Source organism: Phyllostomus hastatus, unplaced genomic scaffold (genome assembly GCF_019186645.2).
Source record: "Phyllostomus hastatus isolate PE091 unplaced genomic scaffold, TTU_PhHast_1.1 phas_scaffold_39, whole genome shotgun sequence".
NCBI lineage: Eukaryota > Metazoa > Chordata > Mammalia > Chiroptera > Phyllostomidae > Phyllostomus > Phyllostomus hastatus.
In genome coordinates, this window is record NW_025334028.1 from 29,103,985 (window position 1) to 29,130,730 (window position 26,746).

Consider the following 26,746-nt stretch of genomic DNA (forward strand, 5'->3'; position numbering starts at 1 on the left):
AATTAGTCCCTGGTGATTGCCTCTGTGACCTTCTCTTACCCGCTCCTGTAGAAGTTCCACAACTTGCTGGACACAGTCATTGACATCACAAGAGTCTGTTTTCAGGACCAATTCAGGGGCCTCTGGTTTTTCATACTCAGAATCAATCCCAGTGAAACCTATAAAAGGTAGCAGGTAATAAAAGAGGGTGAGAACTAAAATAAGTTATACTTGTTTCACCAGTGCAAGTCTCTGCTATGTTGAAGTTAGTAGCCAATCTGAAAATATGGAATCTTCAATTAATGAGGATCAACTATACTTGTGACACCTTTTTAATGCCTAAACTGCCTGGGAAGACACAGGACTTAACACCAAGTGATCTGGAGCCCCTCGCTGCTCCACAGGAATACAGATTACAGCACCTAAACGCTGGGCATAAACACTGAAACTCACAAGGTTTTTCCCTCTCAATGCAGACCTGACACCAAATCAGTCTATTTTATTCACAAAGGTTATCTACAGCCACACTGAAGCTCTGCAGGCTTCTTCTGCCACCAGATTAAGTGTTGAGGCAAGACAAAGTAACTACTATTAGCACAAGCAAAACACAAACTAGGAAGGCAACTCTGTTATATCACAAAATATACTCCACAGTCAAATACACTCAATTTAGTATTAACTGCTATTCAGATTTTCCTACCTAACTGCCAAAAACAGAAAGAATATGGATGTTTCCCAAGAATAGGCTGAGCTGAAGATATGCTATTCCCATCGTACACTTCTGACACCACCCACACCTAAGTCACGCAAGGCCTATCTGCCTTGGAATGCTTAGGTCATCCTTGGATTAAAAGGATAAGCATGAATTTAGAATCATTACTACTAACAGCAACAGTTCTCTAAAGAGTTCTAAATTACATACTACAAGTCTACACCCCTCTTACCTCATTTTTTCTATTTTCTATTTTTAAGTTTCACATGAAGTCCTAAATCCAGGAAGAAACCTCTGCTTTACTAGTATTCTCATCAGTATTGAATGGTGAGTCATGATAAAATAGCTGGAGAAAAACTAATGCTGATTAAAACACTAGTTCTTAAGCTCTGATTCTCAAATGCAGCTACACAATGGAACCACTGGGTTCCACTCCCATGAGATTCTGACTTCATTGTCTGGGGACAGCCTTGGCACTGGATTTTTAAAAGGTCCCCAGGCAATGCTAATGTGCAGCAAAGCTTGACTGTCAGTACATTAGAAAACCTGGCTTACCATTTTAAAGTCAAAGAACTGTTTTCCTAGCTAATTTATCCCATCAGTGATGGTAATTCATATACGTTGTAAGGAAAACATTTATACTTAAATAGAGAATAACTACTCAAGCAGTAATCATTAAAATAATCTGGGTATTAGAAATGGCTGACAGAGCAATACATTTACAGTTTTGTAAGTACCTGAAGACCTATAAAATCCTGGACTTCCGGCAAGATGGAGGCATAGGTGGACGCACTGTACCTCCACGCACAACCAAGATTAGAACAACAATTTAGAAGCAGAATAATACCCAGAACTGACAGAGGATTTATCTGAATGGAAGTCGGACAGCCAAGAAGTTGAAATAGACCCGTTCATCCAGACCGGTAGGAGGGGCGGAGAGGAGCAGCTGGGCGTGGGTCTCGGCACACAGAGAACAGGGAGAGCTAGGCCCAAAAGGCAACTGGGAGCGCGTAAGCCATCTGGGGCGCACAAGATCGCAGCGGGTGGACCCTGAGTATGCAAGCAGCAGCTGGTGGACCCAGTGAGGCAGCGATTGTGGACCAGGGCAGAGCGCGCAACCCAGGATCTCAGAGAAGGGACTGAGGTCCCAGGAGAATGGAGCTACCGCCATTGTTCCCTCCCGCCCCCGCCCCCACATACAACGTCACAATCTAGCGACTGGAGTGCCCAGCCCTGGTGAACACCTAAGGCTCCACCCCTCACCGTAACAGGAGCAACCAGACAAAAAAAAAAAAAAAGAGAGAGAGAGAGACATGTCTCAAACAGAAGAACAGATCAATACCCCAGGACTCATCATTTTAAGCAACCGACAGAAAGCCAACCTATCAGATGCACAGTTCAAAACACTGGTGATCAGGAAGCTCACAGAATTGGCTGAGTTTGAGCGCAAATTAGATGAAAAAATGCAGGTTACCATAAAAGAGATGAAGGAAAATGGGCGGAGAACCAATAGTGATGGGAAGGAAACTGGGACTCAAAACAATAGAGTGGACCAGAAGGAAGAAAAAAAACAACCAAACAGGAAAGAATGGAAAAATAAGAATTCAAAAAAACGAGGAGAAGCTTAGGAACCTCCAGGACATCTTTAAACGTTCCAACATCCGAATTATAGGGGTACCAGAAGGGGAAGAGGAAAAGCAACAGATTGAACACGTATTTGAACAAATAATAAAGGAGAACTTCCTCATTCTGGCAAAGGAAATAGACTTCCAGGAAATCCAGGAAGCTCAGAGAGCCCCAAAGAAGTTGGACCCAAGAAGAAACACACCAAGGCACATCAGAATTACATTAGCCAAGGTAAAAATGAAGGAGAGAATCCTAGAAGCAGCAAGAGATAAGGGAACAGTCACCTACAAAGGAGTTCCCATGAGACTGTCAGCTGATTTCTCAAAAGAGACCTTACAGGCAAGAAGGGGCTGGAAAGAAGTATTCCAAGTCATGAAAGACAAGGATCTATATCCAAGATTACTCTATCCAGCAAAGCTTTCATTTAGAATGGAAGGGCAGATAAAGTGCTTCTCAGATAAGGTCAAGTTAAAGGAGTTCATCATCACCAAGCCCTTATTCTATGAAATGTTAAAGGGACTTATCTAAGAAAAGAAGATACAGAAAAAAACACGTATAGTAAAAGGACAGCAAACTCACAATTATTAACAACCACACCTAAAGCAAAACCAAAAGAAACTAAGCAAACAACTAAAACAGGAACAGAATCACAGAAATGGAGATCACATGGAGGGTTATCAACAGGGGAGTGGGAGGAGGAGAGAGGGGGAAAAGGTACAGAGAATAAGTAGCATAGATTGTAGGTAGAAAATAGACAGGGGGAGGGTAAGAATAGTATGGGAAATGTAGAAGCTAAAGAACTTATAAGTATGACACATGGACATGACGAAAGGGGGGGATGTTGGTGGGAGAGGGTATACAGGGTAAAGGGGAGTGAAGGGGGAAATGGAACAACTGTAATAGCATAATCAATAAAATATATATAAAAAAAAGACCTATAAAATCCTGGGGTTTGCTGAATGTATGCAATCTCATTTGTCCTGAATGTTTACCATCAAGGCTCAGAAACAGCAGTGATAGGGAACTTTGTAAGTGCCACCTAACGAGTAATTTTTAAAAGCAAACAACTCTACAATCAGGATCTCTAGGACCATGGCAAACCTAAAATAAGGGTGTATACACATATTCATTTATATATTTTAACCTGAGGAACATTTTATTGGTGTCTAAAGAGAGAAATTAAGAAGCTCTCAGGAAATTAAACAAGTAACATACAGAAAACTAAACTAATACGAACACACTCCCAGACATAGAATGCACACTACAAGTAACTCGGGGTATTTTGAATGCAGTATTATTCATCTTTGCATACCAAGCACCAAATTTATACTTTGCAAATAGAAAGCGCTGTGTTGAAATAAATGTGTGAAACAGAAATAAATGTGTGTTGAGCATCTGACATGCACTCCCCTTCTAAGCCATCCAACAAGCATTTACTATGTGTTTGCCAGGTACTATGCTTTTGGACCAGGCACTAAATTCTAATGATATAAAAATGCTCAAGGTATTGTCCCTGCTCACAAGTAGTTTTATTCCAGCCAGGAAGAAAAATCTACCTCCCTCAACGATCCATCTTTGCAAAAACAACAAAACCAACTACAATTAAAATTAAGTAAAAGATTTAAAATAAGTAAAAGGATCCTAGACACATTTTGTTTCTCTTTGCCAAAACTTGCTTACAACAAACTGAAGTGAAAACTGGCCATCAACAGAGAGAGGGTGGTAGAGAATGTAATGAGTTTAACTGGTTTCCCTCTTGTTGTCATAAATTACTCAGGCTATGCAGCCTGTCCTCTCTGAGTCAAGAAAGTGCCAGCTTAATCAGAGAAACTGAGTCTCCATGGTGGCACAATTGGTGGATATCAGCCTTGGCCAAGGAACCAAGCTTCCTACAGCAGGTGGAATTCGACCCAACTGCAAAAGCCTTCCCACGTCCAAAACACAGAAGAGCCCAGATTAACAAGCATTTTCCTTCCCATCCACCTTTCTTTTCAGGGCCAGAAGCTGAATGCCAAAATCTACAATTCACAGAGCTCCTGGAACTCCTGCGACAGTACCAGGCTATCATACTCCCATTGGAAAGGTAAACAAAAGTTACCTGCATGAATCACTGATTTCTAAACAAGCCTGACTGAGTAATCTATCTTGGATATATTTTTTTAATGTTGGCAGGCCCTGCTTCTGTTAATTAACAGAAATAACGTCAAAGGAGGTCTAGCAAATAAATAATATGATTGGCATCAAAGGTCACGGCAGACAGGTTCTAACTGTCTCCTTCCAGGTCCAAATGCTCATCATTGCTGAAACTCTTGGAGCAGACCATAAAACCTAAAAAGCAAGATGTATATATTTTGATGGATGTAGTGTTAATCCAGTCTAATTCAACAACTGCAAACAGAATGAATAAGCAATCATTCCAAACATTATGCTATATATAAGAGCAAGACATTGTCCTTGCTCTCAAGAAACTTATAATTCAGGCATTTTCCCCACTGGCTCTGAAATTTCCCACATTACCAATGGAACAAAGAGCTGAAGTGGCAGCAGCTAGCCACTGATATCCCATCTAATGCTGGCACCTAATTATATCAAGTGGGTTTCCACCAGCCCCCAAAGTCCCAACCCTCTAAAATGCTGTCTCCTGATTAGGCGTCCAACATGATCAATGACAGTCATGATGTGCACACAGTTCCAGGTCCTGCTGCTAGGCCTTAGAGCTACAACAGTGGAATAAGACCCATGTTCTCGTCTCAAGGAGATCCAGATCATTTGAATACTCCCAGGCTCTTAGGAGAGGTTATCAATTTCAGATATGGTAAGGTAAAATACCTAATTCAAGAGAAACTGGGAAAAAAACATTACTTACCTTTAATTTCTCCAGCCCGTGCTTTTTTATATAGTCCTTTGACATCCCTCTGTTCACAAACATGAAGAGGAGCATCAACAAATACTTCAAAGAAAGGTAAACTTGCCCCCTCATGAATTTGCCTTGCATTGTTGCGATCCTTAGAAAAAAAGACAGGCACAGAAACAATAAAAACTGCTTATACGAATCAAAGGTACCATGTGAATATCAAGGATGAGTAAAAAAATACTAGATAATATTTATGTTTTTAAAATTTAAACAAAAAATCCAAGAAAATATTAGGATAACAAACCCATTCTTCATAACCATTTTAAAAGGCATACAATTCTTAAAATTGGAGATATTGGGGGAATTCCAGGAGGGAAAACAATGGATGCCCCATAAAAACTTTCCCTTCGATTTTATGAGGAACCTGAGCCAGAGTCCAGCTCGAATGCAGGTGTCAGCAGGCCACTCCCTGATAACACTCACCCTCAGCCTGAGTGGGCATGAAAGCAACTTCACACTACATGAGGTCCACTCAGAATTCAGACACAAACCCTTCATCTCTGCCTAGGTGCTCAGGCTTACGTGTTTGCCATCTCCCTGGAAGAAACACTCCCCCCACCAGCACTCTTCTAGCTAAAGCAAGCTGCTCCCTCCCAGCACATCTCCAAGGTGACATCCAGAAAGCCTTCCGTGCGTGCCCAGACTGACCGAGGGCCCCTGCTTTCTCTGGCTTCTCCGAGTCCCCACCATATGCCTCTGTCAAAGACCTTACTCTGATATACTAAAATCATTTCACTAGCTTTATAACCACCGCGTCTGGCAGAGTGATTAAGTTGTGATCTCACTGCTCCAGCGGTCCTTCTATTAAAAGAAGGTGTTCCCGAGTTTCCGTCAGTGGCGCTCCTCTCATTCCATACACTCTTCTGTATACTCAACTTTATCAGGTGTCAAGCGATGATGTTAATGATTCCTAAGTCTGTATCCAAATTCTACTTTCCTGAGCTCCAGAACCAATGTTTCAATGATTCAGTGATCATCTCCACTTTGACACTCCATTAGCATTTCAATTCTAACCCACCTACAGTGAAATACTCAACCTCTCCCTTCCTAACCAGTATTTTCTAACTCAATCATACCATCTTTCCTCAGAAAGCACCATCCTTCACCCCCTGCCCCCCAAAAAAGCAATATTCAACCAGGCACCAAGTCCTCTGCTGCTACTGCTCAACGGCCCTTCATTATGTCCCCATGTTTTCTATTCCCATGGCCGCTGTTCAAACCAGTCTTTTAGCTCCAGGCCATTCTCATTCCAGACTTCAAGGGTGACCCCACTAAAGTGCAAACTCAATGAAAACACTCCCAGGTACAATCTCAAACTGTTAACTACCTGTGGGGCCGGCACAGACCAGCGTTCAGCATCAGACCTCTGCAAATCGCTCTAGCTTCACTGCCCCTCACATTTACCCTGCTGCTGTGCAGGGTGAATCCCCCAGATGAAACCACCTAGAGTGTCCCAGACACCAAATGCCTTCGCATGTTCATGCTTTTGTAAATAGTGCTATCTGCTCTGTCTGAAATAGCTTTCTCCCTCCAGTCTAGTACATGGTATAATCCGATTCATCCTTTGTGACTCATTTCAAGCATCTCCTCTGTGAATCTTCCACAGCACCTTTCATATACACTTACCTAATCACTTGCCTCAAGATGAACTGTTCACATCTGATTTTCCTACCATATGACCTACCATACCAACTCCTTATGAAGAGAAACGATCGGATTTATTTTAGAACCAAGACGCTCAAGTTCAGCGGTGGCATGAAAAAATGCACATATTCTATATTACATGTTTCAACCCCAATGCTATCATAGATACTGATATTCCCTAACCACAGTCCAAATTTAATTCTTAGTGCTCTGAGAGATGAGATCAACACAAGCCTTGCTCCACCCTAAGGCAACAGGGGGCCTAAACTCAGATCCACCTATCCTTTCAAACACCCAGCTCTCCACATCAGGTGTCACTGACTTTCTCCATTTTCAACACTTGCAAAGATTCCCAGAAGGTGCACAACTATCACTGTTGTTTTGTATCTACAAATTCTGTTTATCTCCAAGGATTCAGGAACTCTAAACACCTCTCATTCTTCTTATACACTTCATTATCAATATACTTTAAACTGATACACTGACACAGAATCCATCATTTCAGAAAGAGAAGTAGCTACTCCTCACAAAATCTTTTAGGACTCTTGACATGGTTCAATTAAGTGAACCTATAAGATTGACACTCAACCTGATGCTTATCTATAAATCTCAAATCTTTCACAGCTCAAATTTTGTTGTTTGTTTGTTTTTTAAGGTCTAAGTCATCATCCAAATTTATTAATGACAGTACCAGAGTTGTGTTAGTATTTCTTATACATACTGAATACTTATTATGCACCAGGCCACTTGCTGAGAACTTGAATGCAATCTTCAGAGCAACCCTTTGAGACAAGCATTATCTGAGCTTAGGAAGCTTAAGGGAACTGGCCACGGTCATAACAGCAGTGGGCAGAGCTGAGATTTCAGCCCACAGTGTCTGACACCAAAGCCCCTGCCATTGACCACTGAACTAGCTTCCCTATTCTCTAATATCTGGGTGTCCTAAGGGTTATGCTATCATTTAACAAACACTAAATATCTACTATGTTCCAGGAGCAGGGCTTGGCATCAAGATTACAAAGATAAATAAGATGTAGTTCCAGCCCTGACGGAGCAGCAAAGGACGGCAGGCAAGGGCATGGCATCCGGGGACACTGTCTAGGTGCAAATCTTTGTCCTCCACCTACAGTATGTGACCTTGGTAATTCACACCTGTTTCCTCACCTCCACCTTCCTGACTGGGTGATAAGAACCAAATGGATTAACTCACATAAAAGCACTTTACAATAGTTACCAGTATAAAGGACATGTTCAATAAATATTAGCTACCCTTATCACTATTATTTTTACTACTACTGCTGCCATTACCACCATCAACCAAAACACTGGTATTTATAACAGAACAATGTGCTAAGGTACAATAACAAGGACAGCAAAGAGAGGTACCCAACAAAGCCTGAGGTTTGGCTAAAGGGAAGGTACTCAGGAGGAGGAAATACCTAACTGAGTCTGAAAGCATGAACAGGGCTGAATGAGGCTGAGAAGAGGCAGAGCGCAGGAAGAAGAGTGCCTTTCAGCTGGGGGAAACAAAATTGTGCAGTGAGAAACACTTTTTCATGGAAACACAAAAAAGTGAATTGATGCTGCTATGGTCTCTGAAGTAAGAGAAGTATGATGAGAGGTAAGACTCCAGAATTTTAGGTAAAGAAGCTAACATGGTAGGACACATGTTAGGAAACAAGATTTTCCCTGCTACCTGTACCTGTTGAATATTTTCTATAAACATATTAAATAGAACAGTCAGCTTAAAATAATTTGGCCCCTGGCTTAAGGACAACAACTTTGGTTACACTTTGCAGGAGAGGGGGTTTACAGCAGATTTTATTAAAAATGAGTTTACTCAGAAAGTTGCAACATAAAAATGTTGTAGGTTAATTATTTTAATTTGAATTTAGCCTCAAAGCCCATGTTAATGTTTAAACTATTCACTTTCCCTAATACCATATTCCCAATAAATACAACCAGCACCAAGGACATATACCTGCGTGTAAGGCGATATGAAACTTGTGATGCATACTAAGCCAGCATCTGCGAACAGCTTAGCAACTTCTGCAATGCGTCGAACATTCTCTTCTCTGTCTTCAGGACTAAAACCAAGATTTTTATTGAGACCTTGACGAATGTTGTCACCATCCAAAGTATAGCATGGAATACCGTGGCAAACCAAGTACTCCTCCAAAGCCATGCTCACTGTGGTTTTCCCTGCTCCAGATAAGCCTAAAATAACACAGTCCAACAGATTCCATACGTCAAGTTCGAAGGATAACTACTTAGTAATAACAAATTTTAATACAGGCTTAATTACACTCATTAGGCACAGCAGTCTCTCAGTAATGATCTTTTAAGTATTTCTCTATAAGATTTACCTCTAAGATAGAAAAACATCTATATTTAAGTATAATAAGCATTTATGTATTTAATAATTCCTTTCTATGACCAAAGGTATCCAGAAGTCACTGATGAACTTCAAAGAGCTTAATCAATTTTAATATTAGACAAAGCTGGGTAGATAGTCACTGTCTTCTTGTTACTAGTATTCCAAAGCTGAATAACAATTTTAAAACAAAGTTATGTGCCCAAATTACTCCTGAAAAAAGAAAAAGGACAAAAGTGAAGTATTATTAAGTAACCTCTATATCCCTGGATCATCATCTCTCATAGTTAAAAGTATCTGGGAATCCAATTTCTAATATAATTAGCCTTGAAAAACTAACCTCATTTCAACTCATTTTCCTCTATCAGTGATGTTGATTCACTAAACAACAAAAGGAAAGAAAAGGAAAAGGCAAGAGCACATTTATGCAATATTACTTGCCACCTTGGTGAATGTGTAATTACAGAATTCATAACTGAGGTAGCTATGAAGCAAGAGATAGAATACTGAAGTCTAATGTACTGATGCTCTTGAAAGAAGTCATGGTCATATGGAAGGCTAACTACAAAAAATAGGAGGATATGTTGAGAGGACTAATACAGTGTGAATTGCTTCATACATTAAAAACTTGTATTAGCCCTTGTATTAGCTGGAGTGGCTCAGTGGATTGAGCGCTGACCTGTGAACCAAGGGTCGCTGGTTCGATTCCCAGTCAGGGCACATGCCTGGGTTGCAGATCGAGTCCCCAGTAGGGGGTGTACAAGAGCCAACCACACATTGTTTCTCTCCCTCTCTCTCTTCCTTCCCCTCTCTCTAAAAACAAATAAATAAATAAACACATTATTAATATGAGTATAGCATATTATATTTTCCAAACATGGCCACAACAGTTATTTCCCATCCTGCAAGCTCTTCTACAATGTGATTTTGTCCCTGTCACATCAACAGATATAGCCTCATTCCCTGCCCTTGAATCTGGGCTGGCCTTAGGATTCACTTGTGGCCAAAAAGGATGTACTGAAAACAATGAGTTACCACCTCATAGTTGTCAGAATGGCTATTTAAACTACTGTATTTTTCAGACTATAAAACATGCACCCCCCACCCAAATTTGGGAGGAATGGTTGTTCATACTGCTGTTGAATTCTGCTTACATTTACATTGGTGAAATATTATGTTATTTATGTTACTAAATATTTTACCACATTTTTTGCTTCAAAATTTTTTTTCTGATTTTCCTCCTCTAAAACCTAGGTGCATCTTATGGTTCAAAAATACTGTAAATGAACTTTCAAACAAATGAACAAACAAAACAAAACAAATAGACTCAAAGGTACAGAGAACAAACTGATAGTTGGCCAGATGCTTGGGTGGTAGGAGCACGGACAAAAAGGTGAAAAGGACTAAGAGATACAGACTTACAATTATAACATACATAAGTCATGGGGATGTAAAGTACAGCATAAGGGATACAGTAAATATCACGATAACTTTGTATGGTCATAGATAGTTACTAGACTTCTCATAGTGATCACTTCATAAGGTATGTAAGTGTCAAATCTATATTCTACACCTGAAACTAATATAATATTGTACATCAACTATACTTTAATTAAAAAGAGCTTTATAGCCCTGGCCAGGTTGCTCGGTTGGTTGGCATGCCATCTGGTACACCAAAAGGTTGTGGGTTTGCTTCCTGCTCGAAGCACCACCTTGTTAAATGAACCATGGTGATTCATTAGACTGGCAAAAGAAAATGACCATTCCATTCCAGAAGAAAAAAAAATGTACTGAAAATGACAATGTGTGACTTCCTCGCCTGGATAAGAAAAGGCTATGCAGCTTCTCTTGGCATGATTAATTTGTCTATTAAGTACCCTGAGATCACAAGCAGATGTTCCAGACAATGGTCTTTGCCAGCTAAAATCTCAGCTAACAGGCATCATCAACTGAGTCACTGCACACACGCAGTCCAGTTGAGCCCTCAGATGTCAGCAGCTCACACCAGCGTGACTGCCACCAAGCAAGACTTAAGCGAAAATTGCTCTGCTGAGCCCTTCTGGATTCCTTGCCCACGAAATGATAAGCAAATTAAAGTGGTTGTTTTACACCACTGGGTTTCGGATACTTTGTGAGACAGCAATAAAACTGAAACAAAGAGCTGGAGGCTGAGGATGAGCAGGTTCTCGGTTTTTGTTGTTGCTTTTAACTACCAGTTGAACAAGTATCAAAGACAAAAAAACTGAAACCTGAAAATCTAAACTTGTTATACAATAAAGACAACCTTAATTACAATAAAAGTGCCTACTTATACACATGTATATTTACATATATTTTATGTATATATTTAACTTGAAACAAAGTAAAAATTGACACTGCTGAAAACTGAATTACTGCCACAGGTTTTACTGAGATGAGTAGTGAACATGAACAGAAATGTGAAGAAATTAAAGCAGTTACAGAAAAACAACAGATAAAACAAAACAGACAACCCAAAACTAAGGAATGGAATACATGAAAAAAGAGAAACCAACTGTCCTGGGCTGAATAATGTCCTCCCAAAATTCCTGTCTACATGGAAACTCGGAGTATTATCCTATTTGGAAATAGGGTCTTTGTGGATGCAATTAGTTAAATTAAGATGAAGTCATACAGGATTAGGGTGGACCTTAAATTCAATAACTGGTGCCCTTATAAGGCAGATATATGAAGACATAGAAGAAGGTGCTGTGAAGACAGGCAGAGGTTAAAAATAATGTATCTAGTACTAGCTAAGGAACTCCAAGGATCGCCAGCAAACTCCATAAGCAAGGAGAGAGGCATAGAACAGATTCTCCCTCAGACCATACAGAAGGAACCATCCCTGTCAACACCTTGACCTCAGACTTTTGGCCTCCAGAACTACAAGAGGGTAAATTTCTATTGTTTATAGCCACCTGCTTTGTAGTGACTGGCTTCAGCAGGCTGAGATACTATTATACCAACCTATGTAAAGATACAAAACAAGAAAATTTATCTGAAATAAAATCTGAGAAAAAGCAAACCATGCTCCAGGAGGATGGCACACAAACTACCCAATACACGGACAGATCCCAGCTAAGCTGCTGATGTGCGGTAAAAGAAAACAACCTTGACCTCCCCTTCCAACATCATCATCATCAACATCATCAACAACAACAACAACAACAACAACAAATCAATGAAGGCTACAGAAGATTCAACAACTAACAAGCTTGATCTCATGAACAATGTTAACATACATATCAGGGAAATACATGTCTTTTTCAAATACACATATGAAAACTGAATACATACAGGAACATAGAGCAAGTACCAAAAAAAATCAGACAAACAGTATTTATAAGCATCACTAGTATAAAATAAATGGAATATACCATGTTGAAGAAAAGGAGTGCCCAACATCCAATATTCAGAGATCAATTTTCCACCAAATTGAACTTTACACATAATGTAATCCCAATCTAAATCCTAGCAGGGTTTTGGAGGAATTGGTTAAACTGATTTAAAATTTTATACAATAACACAGAGGAAAAAAAATATCTTATTCCTGATGAAGAATAAGGTAAGAGGACTTACTCCACTAGATTCCAAGATTTATAAAAATATAATAACTCCTGACTGGCGTAGCTCAGTGGATTGAGCGCGGGCTGAGAACCAAAGCATCGCAGGTTCGATTCCCAGTCAGGGCACATGCCTGGGTTGCAGACCATGGCCCCCAGCAACTGCACATTGATGTTTCTCTCTCTCTCTCTTTCTCCCACCTTTCCCTCTCTAAAAATAAATAAATAAAATATTTTTTAAAAAATAAAAAAATATATAACTAAGACAGTTTAGTAGTAACAGAGGAATCGACAAGTACAGCAGTGGAATGGATCAGAGAGTCCAGAAACAATCCACATGTCAGTGGAAACCCGATGACTTCCAGCACTGCGCACCCTCATCAGTAATGCGCTTGGGACAACTGATTATCTGTGTGGAAAACACAAATGGATGCCTCCCTCACACTACACCCAGAAACCAACTGCAGGTGGGTGAAGGGCCTAAATGAGAAAACCAAACTTCAAAAAGAAAATACAGGAAATCTGGATGCCTTTTTTAACAGGCATCCAGATAAAAAAGCAAAGCTTCTAAAATAAAGGGAAAAAAATCAGATTGGTCTCACACAGCACTTAATACTAGAAGACAATGGAGTAATGTTTTAAGAATTCCAGCCCTGGCTGGCGTAGCTCAGTGGATTGAGCTCGGCTGCGAACCAGGCATCGCAGGTTCGATTCCCAGTCAGGCCACATCCCTGGGTTGCAGGCCACAGCCCCCAGTAACCGCACATTGATGTTTCTCTTTCCCTCTCCCTCTCCCTCCCTCTCTCTCTCTCTCTCTCTCTCTCTCTCCCCTCACTTCCCTCTCTAAAAAATAAATAAATAAAATCTTAAAAAAAAAAAAAAAGAATTCCAGACAAAGTGGGTGTGAACCAAATATATATTTTACAAGACAAGCTGTCATAACAGATAGTTATTCTCGAAAATAAAAACTCAAGGAATTCAGAACCCAGCAGAAAACTACCTTACAAAAACTACTTAACAAAGAAATGCTGAAAATTAAAACTTGACTCAAAGAAAGAGTCCATGAGTGGGTATGCCATAAAAAAGAAATGCTGGTGCGGTACGTAATGAATCAATTTACTTACAGAATTCAAATACAAAAAATTGTAGAAATCTAAGATATGAGAACAGAATGTTACATGTTACAAACCTGGACAATGAAAAGTAACAATTTAACAATGTAGCCTTAAGAATGAGGAGATGGGGCCTGGCAGGGCAGCACCAGTGGCCAGAGTGCGGTCCCTGGTCAGGGCACATAAAAAGATCAACACATGAATGCACGAATAAATGGAACAAAACTGGTGTTTCTTTCTCTCTCTCTCTCTCTCTCCCCCACCCCGTCTCTCCCCTGCCCTGAGATTTCCCCTCCCTTCCTCCTTCTCTCTGAAATCAGTAAAAAAACATTTTTTAAATAATGAGATAGGAATATGTAACAGTGCTTTCTTCCTTCATACATAAACAAACAGAACTGTCTAATATTAAAACCAAAATGGAAATGTTTTTAACGATCAGCCACAATTTTAGGGGTTAGTAGTATCTAATGTTGACAAAGACTTTGGAAAATGGACCCTCTTCCCACACGATTGGTAGGAGAATAAATAAGTATAAAATTTACATAGACAATTTGGTGAGATGTATCTAAATTTTAAACACACATTTACTAAACACTCAATTCCTAGAAGTGAAAGTATCTATCATTTTTAAGTCTGCATGAATTTATGCTCTCCCTAGTCTGCTATGACTAAGCCCAGAGACTCTGGGAAAACCAACACAAGAACCAATCAGAGACAAAAGCTGAATGACAGAAACAGATTATCACTATTTGTCTTCATATGGTTTACATTATTAGCTTCTTGAAGGCAGAATACAAGTCTTATTTTCACGCAAAAGTCTATAAAAGGTAACACAGTTATCGACCATAAGGCAGTTTTTAGATGCCTCCCTTTATTTTAACAGCAATTCTATAAAAAACAAAAACAGTTACCAAAAGGAAATACGTTATTAAACAACTTTGTTGGTCACATGTTATGACACTCCAGATAAAAGAACTGAGCTCAAATTTAAATATGTTTACTCCTAGGTTCAAGGATGTTTATAACAATGCTTTTGGAATAAGTTAATTTATCTCTCTGAGTGTACCTGTTAGCCAAACTGTGCAACCACGAAAGCCGCCTCTGGTCCCCACCACCTGACCTCTCTTGTTCCTGCTGACATGATGAGCTTGATAGGTGACATTAGTTGCTCTCTGCATCCCCTGAAAGAGGAGGGAAAAAAAGGAAAGATTTCTTAATCACTGGAATCCTTTAAAAGAGATAAAACACACATATTCCTTGCAGGAATGTAGTCACTGGTCTATGAAACATGTCAAAAGCAAGGAAAAAGATTAAAACTAACAGCTTTTTTTCTTTGGAGTACCTGGTAGTGTTCAGTGCTTTACATTCTCAATTAATTTAATCCTTACAGACACCCAAAACACAAAAACTCTTACTACTGAGGTTTTACAGATGAAGATGTTAAACCTGAGAGAAGTTAAAGAACTTGCCCAAGTTCCCATAACCAGTAAGTAGTGGACTACAGAGCCCAGACTTTTCACTCACTCACTCATTCACTCACTCTTTCGACCAGTACATACTGAGGCCCGAACAATACACTAAGTGAACAAAACAGAGCAAGAACCCTCGCTGAGCTTACATTCCACTGGGAGAGACAAACCAACAAAACTTCATTACAATATCAGAGAGTGACAAGTGCACTGTAGAAAAACAAAACAGAGTAAGACCTGAAAGAGAGACAGGGGGTGATAATCCCCCTTCAGACTTGATCATCAAGAAAGGCCTCTGAGAGGGTGGCATCTGAGCAGCCTCCGGGATGAAGTGTGGAAGGCCTGGTCTGCAGCTACCATGAATACATAATGGAAGACACGGCACACATTGGTTATAATTTGTGGTAATTCCACAAACGAAGTGAAAAGCAATTGTTCTCCCAAATTTTCTTCTTAAACAAAAAGGGCATAAAATTACATAGGCCTCAAAGGATCTGAACAGACATTTCTCCAAAGAAAAAATACAAATGGCAAATGAGCACATTAATAGGTGTTGAACATCATTGGCCATCATCAGAGAAATGCAAATCAAAACCACAATGAGATACCGCTACACGCCCACTAGAATGGCTATAAGCAAAAAGATAGACAATAACTAGTGCTGGTGAAGACAGACATTGGAAACCTCTGCATACATTCGCTGATGTTAATGTAAAATAAACAGCCACTTTGGAAAACAGCAGCTCCGCAAAATGTTAAAGAGACTGTTACCATATGATCAAACAATTCCACTTCTAGATACAGACTCACAACAAGTGAAAGCATGTCCACATAAAATCTGTCCACATGGTCACTGCAGAACAGTCGCAAGGATGTGGAGAACAATGTGGGGAGTATAGTCAACACTCTTATGGTAGCTGGGTATGGTGTCAGAGGGGTACAGGAGTTACCAGGATTGATCACTTAGTGAGTTATATAGTGTCTGGTCACTTGGTCGTACACCTGAAGCTGTTATAATGTTGTATGTCAACTATAATTGAGAAATAAAAAAAATTTAAAGTAAAAAATAAGTACATAACATGAAAAAAGTAAGAAACAATAACAAAAAGTGCTCTCACCCTTTATACAATGTGAGGACACAAGGAGAACACAGTAATCTACAAGCACACCCTCACTAGACACCTGATCTGCCAGTACCTTGATGTTGGACAATGCAGCCTCCAGGACTGGGAGAAATAAATTTCTACTGTTTATAAGCCATCTAGTCTACGGCAATTTGTTATAGCAGTTCAAATGGACTAAGCTAATGATTATGGAAACTACCCAAATCATTATGGTAATTAGTGGACCAGCAGAGAGAAGCATAACCGTATATGTTTACTTCTTATGCTGTAACTGAGCACTGATTTCTTTAGATTTCATAACAGGGCGAAGTGATAAGAGACTCTCTTCACCTATAGTGAGTGTGGGCATTACTTATTAATTACTAGTATTAACAATTACTATTGTCATATATTAGTATACGTTATATTATTATAATAATTGTTAATAACAATTACAATTGATTGTTATTAACTGTTACCTAGATATTTTTTAGGTTTATTTTCTAATTACAGTTGGCATATAATATTGTACTGGTTTCAGTGATTGGACATTTGCATACCTTGCAAAGTGACCACTCAGATGGGTCCAGTACACACCTGACACCATACATGGGTGTTGCAATATTGTTGACTGTATTCCCTATGCGATGCTTTGCATCCCCATGACTATTTTTAAAACTGAAAGTTTGTACTTCTTGGTCCCTTTCACCATTTTCACCCATTTCCCCAACACTCTCCCACCTGGTAACCATCCATTTGTTCTCTGTATCTGTGAGTTCGTTTCTGTTTTGTTTTTCATATCCCATGTTTAGGTGAGATCATGTGGAATTTATCTTTCTTCATCTGGCTTATTTCACTTAGCACAGTACCCGCTGGATCTGCCTGTGTTGTCACAAAAGGTGGGATTTCATTCCTTTTTGTGACTGAGTGGTGTTCCATTGTGTGTATGTACCATATCTTCCTTGTCTACTTGCCTATTGATGGACATTTGGGCTGCTTCCATATCTTGTCTATTGTGGATGATGCTGCAATGAGCATAGTGGTACATGTATCTTTTTGAATTAGTGTTTTGAATTTTTTCAGGTGGCTACGCAGAGGTGGAATTATTGAGTCACTTAGTAGTTCTATTTTTAATTTTCTGGAGAATTCCATGCTGTTGTCCATTGTGGCTGTGCCATCAGTTTTCCCACCAGAAGTGAATGGGGGTTCCCTCTTCTCAACATCCTCACAAACACTTGTTGTTTATTGATTTCTTGATGTTGGCCATTTTGGCAGGTGTGAGGCAGTATCCCATTGTGGTTTCAATTTGCTTTTCCCTGATGACTGGTAACATTGAGCATCTTTTCGTGTCTGTTGGCCATCTATGCATCCTCTTTGGAGGGGTGTCTATTCAGGTCCTCTGCCTATTTTTTTATTAGATTGTTTAGTTTTTTGGTGTTAAATTGTATGAGTCTCTATATGTTCTGGTTATGGACCCTTTATTGGATGTATCATTATTGGTGTCTTCTCTCATTCGATGGCTTGTTTTTTCATTTTGTTGATGGTTTCCTTTGCTGTGCAAAAACTTTTCATTTAATGTGGTTCCATTTGTTTATTTTTTTTCTTTCGTTTCCCTTCCTGAGAGGATGTATCCAAAAAATACACCTGGGAGCAATGCCAGAGAGTCTGCTGCCTATGTTTTCTTCTGGGAGTTTTACAGTTTTAGGTCTTACATTTGGATCTTTGATCTATGTGGGATTTGTTTTCCTGTGTGGTGTGGGAGGCTAGTCAGGTTTCATTTTTTTGCATGCATTTGTCCAGTTTCCCTAACACAGTTTATTGAAGAGACTGTCTTTGTCCCATTATAAAACAAAAGAACAAAAAAGGGCATTTAAGACTTTGATGATCCCTGCAGGAGGCACCTTTCAGAGGTCCATTAAGCACAAAGTGGGAAAGTGCCTAGAGAATCTAGAGTGGCTCTGGGCAGCCTGAAGGACTCATGTGAAGTCAACAACCATAAATTTAAAGCAAGACCAGGCACCATGACTGTGTTTCCGCAGCCACAGGTTGAGGCACGGAATAGTCAGAGACAAATCCAGGGCTATGGTTTGGCACAAAAGGTTTCAAATTGGGGAACAAACAGCCTTGTAGGTATGTAAGCATGGACTTTGTAAAGGAACACATTTCCATGCAATTCAGCTTCCACGGTCTGCCTGAGAGATGCCTAAGGTTGGGGATCTCTTTCCACACCTCCCCCCTCACTGTCCCCTCCCCGCACCGTGTACAGGAGAAAGGCATCTCTGTCACCTGAGTCTTACTATCACTCAATATCCTCAAGTGGAAAATCCTTTGGGACCAAAGGCACGGCTGGAAAATTCTTTTATTGGGCGCACCACAAAATCCAACCTCCACCCACTCCACTAATCACCTCATTAATAGATGTACTTCCAATAAAATTACTGTATTTTTCCATGTATAATGGGTACTTTTTCGCTCAAATTTTTGAGGGAAAAATAAGGATGCACATTATACATAGGCATAATGATTACATACCATGGGAATAATAATCTCATGTATAATGAGCACAAAAACATGGGCGCACATTATACACGGGAGCACATTACACAAGGCAAAAATACAGTATGCATTCATACGTTCAATAATCACTTATGATAATAAGGGTCTCCTGACCCATTTCTTTCCAGTAAGCTGACGAAGCAAAGATAACTTTCCAGCTCTGCGTTTCCAATATCTTATACAAAAAATCAGAATTTCAAACACAAACATCTGCATCTCTTGAGAGACTGAGGCCCCTCTGCCCATTTTAGCTCCCAGCCAGACTGCCCGAGGAGAAGGGAGCAGAGTCTGAAGAAGGGAAATGGGGGGAGCAACAAGGAGGGTGCTTGTAAGCTAGTTTCCTACACTTCCACAAAGGGTTTGACTGGGTCATTTTGTTTAAGGATATTTGTTCCAAGTTACTCTGCTTTGGGGCAAGAAGAAACATGTCTCTCATGAATTTTAATTCACTTTAGCCCTATAACATGTCTTCTGCCTTTCTTAGTACATTGAGTAGAATGTATAAAAATTATCTGACAAACTAGCCCTGGCTGGCGTAGCTCAGTGGATTGAGCACCGGCTGCAAACCAAGTGTCGCAGGTTCGATTCCCAGTCAGGGTACATGCCTGGGTTGCAGGCCATGACCCCCCAGGAACCGCACATTGATGCTTCTCTCTCTCTCTCTCTCCCTCTCTAAAAATTAATAAATAAAATCTTAAAAAAAAATTATCTGACAAACTATAAACAACTGAGGATATGGCTGAGAACAAATATAGACAAGCAAAGATCTTTTGTTTTAATCACTAGAAAAGAACACTCCTACTTTTAAAAAAATTCTGCCAGCAAATGTGGCAGTCTGGTATAAGGAGGCTTACTAGATTTGATGTTTTTCAAACAAAAAATAAACTTTAAGATATTATTAACTAAGCTAAATAGATATTAGTTATATGTATTTATTTAAAAATAAAGTTTAAGATATTATTAATAAACTAAAAGGATATGCCACATTCTCCTCCCTCCCAGTTTTTCAGAGTAAATAAAAAACCACTTTCTAAAATTACTGTAATTGTAAGGTGGTAGAAATATGCCTGAACTTCATGAAGCATCTAAAGGCCACTTCCACATGCAATCCTCCTCTTTCTCTCCTTACCCTTTCTTTTCCTTTTCCACCCACTGAGACTATCCTTCCTATAACTCTGCCAGGAAAATATAACATGAGTGACTCACTAAAGACCAAGAGTTAAGTTAGTATTTCCTTCTGACTCTACATGCCTATTCTGTCTTCAACGGCTTAGTGATATGTTATAGATTATAGACCTTGTAACATTTACTACCCATATCATTTGTTTGCTATTTATGAAGTGTTTTATACTGTACTTTTATGAGTCTTTTGTGCATATACATTTTGACTTGCTTGGGAGGCAGGTTAAACACTCTGAGTAGTTTTTTTCCACAACACCTACCCTCACTGCCTAGCAAGTACCCACTAAAAGTTAGATACAAGGCATTTCTTTTGAAGCATGACTTGTTTTCTGTATAATGTGCAAATGAAATAATGACTGGCATTCAGAAACTTTAAGTATAGCAGAACAGGGACAATTCATTTCAAAAGAATTCACTCCCTTTCCACATTTGGGACTAAATGACTATGAGTCCTGTTGCTAGGCTAAAGTCACATGGCCTATGACATTCATGCTGTACATTTCCTATACATTCTATAAACTTCTGTCCTCATCAATCACACATGTGGCCCTGGGCTCCTTTTTGACCCACCTTAATTTCCATGTGAGCTGTTTGGTTAATTTATCCACTACAGGGCAAATTAACTTTCCCTATGATGCCATTTAGGAAATTTCATTCTTTGTGAGTTTATTATTATTTTATAAAGAACTCTGCATTTTTACATAAAATTGGTAAAGGCACAGAGCTTATACCAAATATCAAGCATAATGTGGATTTCTGCCTCTATCACCCATCCCACAATCTACCTTAAACTGACTGCTAAACAGTGTCTCCCTCCAAAGAGAATCCCTCAAATGGTAACTGGCACACTACTTTCAAGTCCCAAAACATAATTTGGATAAAACTGAAGAGAGGAAATGTGCAATGAGAAGAAACCCTTAGTCCAGAGTTATTGATAACTGAAGCCTTTAGTTCAATTACTAATAACTAAAATTAATCTTTTGAACATTAACAAGCCAAACAGCTTCACAAGTGAAGACCATACATTCCTGGAGGTTGAGAAAACAACTTGAGAAGGCTACACTTAAATCTTTCGACTACAAAGCATGAATAGCAACACTGACTGCGTGGCAGGAAGCGAATCGAGCCCTACCCCAAACCTCCAGAACTAAGTTAGCAGCCTGCTTATCTGATTGCTATCAACTGTCATGCATGCTCTATGAATGAATATATATTTTGTCTCCACAACTATTCTGTTTTAAAGATTAAAGTATATTTAAATATTTACTTAATAGATTTTTAAAATATCAATACTTCAATGGAAGGTCCCCTGGACAACCTCCAGGTGGAGAGCCCAGCCCTAAGAGATTCCTAGAGTCAGAAATGAGTCTGGAACTACCTGTTCATTCATTCAGTGTTGTTGACTTATCCCTTCTAGACACTGGGGATAAAAGAGAACAAGACGTTTCAGGGAAGGACACCGACTGCAAAGAGATAAAGAAATCATCCCACTGCAATAGGCCACTGCCTTGACCATGATGACAGCAGGGCAGTTCCCACACATATGAAGGGAGTTCCGAGGCTGGGCAGCGAAAAATACATTAATGTCTACCCCAAAGGTTGAAATTAACTATTATAACTATGAGAGAAACTCATGTACAAGTTGTACATGAAAAAACTCATGTATAGAAAAACTTGTACATGAATGTTCACAGCAGCATTATTTGTAATACCCAAAAACTAGAAACAACTCAAAATGTTCATCAACTGATGAATGAACAAAAGGTGGTATATTCACACAATGGAATATGAATCAACTATATAAAGGAATGAGGTACTGATACACGCTACGATGTGCATTAACCTTGAAAACATGTGAAATGAAAGACACACAGGAAAGGCACATACTGTATGATTCCACTTATAGGAGTCCAGAATAAGGAAATCCAAAGATGCAAAGCTTATCACTGTTTGTCAGGGGCTGGAGGCGGGGAAGCAGGACGACAGAGAGTAACTGCTAGTGGGTACAGGGTTTTTGTTGGGGGTGATGAAAATGTTCTCAAATTAGACACTGGTGATGGTTGCACAACTCTGGTTGATGGTTGCAAAACCACACTGAATTGTACACTTAACACAAAAGAGAAATAAAGACAAAGAGAAGGAATGCAAACATCAAAGAAACCAGAGAGAAGAATAAGTGAAAAGAATCTGAATAATGGCTGCATTCATCTAAACTTAGAAAATGAATTTCTATAAAACAATATCTAATATTTCCACTATTTTTACTCACAACTTATAAGGATGTTTCACAAAAATGATTACCACATAGGTAAATGTTAAAAAGAAACATTATTCTTCTTCATTTGAACTAATTACTTAGTAATGTGTTTTTAAAACAATTCAGGGTTGTAGTTCTGTTGTTGGTATGCTACTGGTAATTATCCATCTTAGAGCAAGAGATGGTAATTTCCAGGCTAGTGGAAGAGAATATTCTACTATCAACTGGATTTTATTTTAAATGATTGAATACTACTTTTGCATTTCAGATTTACATAATGTTTCCCCCTTTTTCTAACTCAAAGCCAAGAGTACAACAGGATTTCTCAGCTTCAGAAATAATAACTTTCTGGCCCAGATAATCTCTGCACTACAGGATGTTTAGCAGTATCAACGGCCTCTACCCACTAGATACCCGAAGTGACATACACACACACATACACACACTTGTAACAACCAAAAATGTCTCCAGATATTGCCAAATGCCCCCTTGGGGTGGCAAAATTTTACCTGGTTGAGAACCACTGAAGTAGAAAACTACTCCTCAAAATTCAATGAAACAGAGCCAGGCTGGGGAAGCTCATTTTACATTTCAAACTTAGAGAAGCAACTATGCTGTGGAGAAGCTAACACTGCTAGGTACCCTGACAAAAGCCAGGGCTCAGAATTGCCTAAATCCATGACAGTGGCCACTATCTCTTGAGATTTCCATGCCCTGGAAAGAAAGTAAAAATAAAAAACATGAGCACAAAAATACATAGATAAGTAGAAAAATGCTAGCATCCATCCCAAAGTGACTATCTAGACCTGCTCCGTGTTCTGAGATGATGCAAATATTCTACACTTTGCTGTCCAATACAGTGTCAACTAGCTACATGGGGCAATACAGCACTTGAAATGTGACTAAAGAACAGAAATTTTAATTTTATTTAATTTAACTAACTAAATTTAAGTTGGCACAGGTGGCTAGCAGCTACCAGATTGGACAATGCAGATCTATATCTTGCTATCATTCTTCTTATTACTGATGTTACTCAATATTAAGATTGCACTCTTGGTAAAAGTCTAGCGTTTCCTCTTTGGGCAATTATTCCAGCAGCATCTCCCTGGCTCCTAGGGCAAGAAGATCAGCACCTGTCTATGACAACAGCTGGGCCAATGCTCCTATTTTGCTTGGCCTTTAATGTGCTGTGTGTTCCATTTCTGCAATTCTTGTTTCATTTTTTGTAACACCTCAGCCTTCCCCAAAATCCAGAATGAAAAGCTGGCTTTCTAAGAAAGACATCTACCAGTATAAGGGACAAATTGTTCAGAAAAGGTAGAACTGGTAAAAGGGAAAATTATCTCATTCATTTACTTGTTTGTTTTTTAAGTAACTCTCTCCCTGGTAAAATATCTGATCCATAAAAACAGAACCCTTTTCTGTTTTGTTTGTTTGTTTTGTTGTTGTTTTTACCACCTATATCCCCAATACATGGAACAAAAGCATGTGCCAGGTATGCTTCAACTCTATTACAGGCATACCTCAAAGGTTCGGTTCCAGACCACCACAATAAAGCGAGTCACAGAAATGTTTGGTTTACCAGTGCACATAAAAATTATGTTTACACTGTACTATAGTCTAGTAAGTGTACAATAGCATTATGTCTAAAAAATGTACATATTAAAAAATACATTATTGCTAAAAATGCTAACCACCACCTGAGCCTTCAGTGAGTGGTAATCTTTTTTGCTTGAGGAGGGTCTTACACCTCAATGTTGATGAAAACACAGTATCTGTGAAGGACAATAAAATGAAGTATGCCTGTAATTCCTTTAAACATCACTATAACCCTGTCTGTTTTCCAGGGCTTCCACATCTGGAACAATGTCTAATTCCTCCAGCAACCAGTCTTCTTGAAATACCAGTTTTATCACGTAATGGGAACATTAAACGTGTATGGGTTCTTCACATATGTGTATACCCATTGATTTAAGTGTGTGAGAGGGAAAAAGGTGGGTGTTCCCTACTGAGGCAAAGAAAAATTTACAAGGCCCAGAAAATTAAAATTCTAGCCTCATCAAAAATCTCCCACAGAATCAAGTCTTATCTCTGCAGGCAAACATTAACAACTGCACAACCTAGCCCACCCTATTGAATTTTAGCTCCAGTCCTCAACAAAAACCCTCCAGAGTAGTTACTCTTAGTTGGTGCTGAAATACAAAAATAATAGTAATTCTTATTCTCAGCCCTTCTAAGTTAATCTCTCCTCTAAATTGCAAAACAAACAAACAAACAAAAACTTGTCTTACACCACTCACTGTGGTCACAATGACAAACTCATCACCAGGCAGTCATTTACAAGCCCAATCAGGCCAGGAGCAACGAGACCACAAACCCTGAGTCCTTCATTTTTCAACTTTTCCATCTCTAGTACAGGTCTCTACAATGAATACACACTTATTTGGCAAATGGAATAGTAAATAAATGAGCAAGAGATGGTGTAACTGAAATTACCTTTAAACACCTTAATTTAGTCCCTTATTTCCCTAACTAGCAAATACTCAAGGTAACAGAAGCAGTATCAATAGTTTCATGGCAGTAGCTTCACTGCACTTTCAAATTCATTATCTTCTTTACTCTGTGAAGTACACACTATTATACTCTTCTTTAGTCAGCTGACATTTAAAGATGTATTTTCCTCAAAATCACACACTAGTAAATGGGAAAGCTGGTACCAGAGACCAGGCCAGTAATCCAGTGCTTTCCAATGTCCTAACTCACCTTTTACTTCCCTTCCCTTAAAGCCTAAGGAAGAGGTAGTTACAAAAAGAAGAGAGGAATCAGGTGAGAATCCTTAGCAACAGCAGATAAGGTAAATAAATGACTGCAAATGGACATTTGCCTGAAATGCCTTCTATTTTTTTTCCCTTGTCTCACCAAAGGGAATTGGCAGGGCGGCATTTAAACCTCATGATTTCGTTGTAATGTTTAATAAAATGTCCACCTAAACCTACAAGCACAGCACCTTTCCAGACTGCCAAGTTGGACACCACATCCCCACCACGTTGGATATTAACAATCTTAGATTAAAGCTGCTTGTTATCTAACAATAAGGAAGGAAGCAACCTAAATGAGGACATGACATCTGACACCATCAAAGCAAACTGACTGTTGTTGCTAAATGCTATAAACCGTTAATCCTCCCACACCTTACTGTCTCCAGGAATCGAGTCTTAAAACTCCTGTTATGTATTAGACATTCGAATTTAACACCGAGCCACAAAGAAACCTCAGTTCAGGGCAGTCTCAACTCATGAATGGCTACATTGTTGGGTACTCTCCCTTCACAGTGAAACGCAGAAATGGAAAGACTTGGAAATGGACACAAACCTGGGCTAACTGCACTGGCAGAGCCAAGAAAAACGAGCAACACACGGAAGACGCCCGCCTCCACCTCCTCTGCAGACCTTCTCGTAGTTCAGAGGATAACCCGCAGCTCCCCAGTCGAGTGTGCAAGTTTCAGCAGCTGCCAGCTCTCTCCGGAAAGACTAACTCCACGTCTCCTCTGAGCCAACAAATTGAGGGTGGGTCGGAAGGCACCACCAAGCAACCCCAGCCCTCACCGCACCACCTCCACCACACACCACCCACCAACCCAGCTGGAAGGCACCGTGGCCTCCGGTACCTATCCCCAGCGCTCCAGAGAGGCTGCAGAGGAGGCGGAAGGGAGACAGCAGCTCCGGAACCAGCTGCAAGCTGAGGCTCCCGGCCTATTCTGTTCCCACTCACCCAGTTCTGCGCATCGTTGCTCAGCTTCACTTTCTTGCACAGGCTCCCGGGAACCTCCATGACTGCAGAACGCGCGCGGGTACCGTGGTTCTCAGGATCAGCAGGCCGACCAAAGCAGGGAGGGCTGGCGAGGGCGGGGCTGTGCCGGAAGCCGGGTCTCCTCCCTGCGCGCTGACGTACGCTCGTGCTCGGGGAATGCGGGCGTGTCAGCGGCTCTTCAAGCTTGGGTCCAGGACAGAGGTGTGTGGGGAGAGCGAAGTGGAAATGGAGAACCGAAGGCAGAATGAGGGCAGGACTTGGAGGACCCACGGTGCTATTCCATCAGAATTCTGAGAGAGGGACAGAGCCCGGGAGGGTAATTGTGAAACGCCCAGACAGCGCCCTGTCAGCTGCGCATGCGCGGACGTTGGGTCATCTTGGGCACCGGCCTCTGGGAGAGTAGCTCCTGGTTCTTGGTGACAGTACT

General features: G+C 40.0%; 1 protein-coding gene across 1 annotated transcript in view; it reads right to left on the bottom strand.

Moving 5' to 3' along the window:
- The window catches only part of PAPSS1 (3'-phosphoadenosine 5'-phosphosulfate synthase 1), a 90,873-nt gene extending 64,350 nt beyond the window's left edge, over positions 1–26,523 (bottom strand). Inside the window, exons 1-5 of the mRNA XM_045820432.1 lie at positions 26,281–26,523; positions 15,009–15,123; positions 8,857–9,092; positions 5,184–5,322; positions 40–158 (exon numbers count right to left, since the gene is read on the bottom strand). Coding sequence (XP_045676388.1) covers positions 40–158; positions 5,184–5,322; positions 8,857–9,092; positions 15,009–15,123; positions 26,281–26,340 — 669 coding nt within the window. The 5' untranslated portion in view covers positions 26,341–26,523. The remainder of the gene's footprint in view (positions 1–39; positions 159–5,183; positions 5,323–8,856; positions 9,093–15,008; positions 15,124–26,280) is intronic.
- Positions 26,524–26,746: the final 223 nt, after the last annotated feature.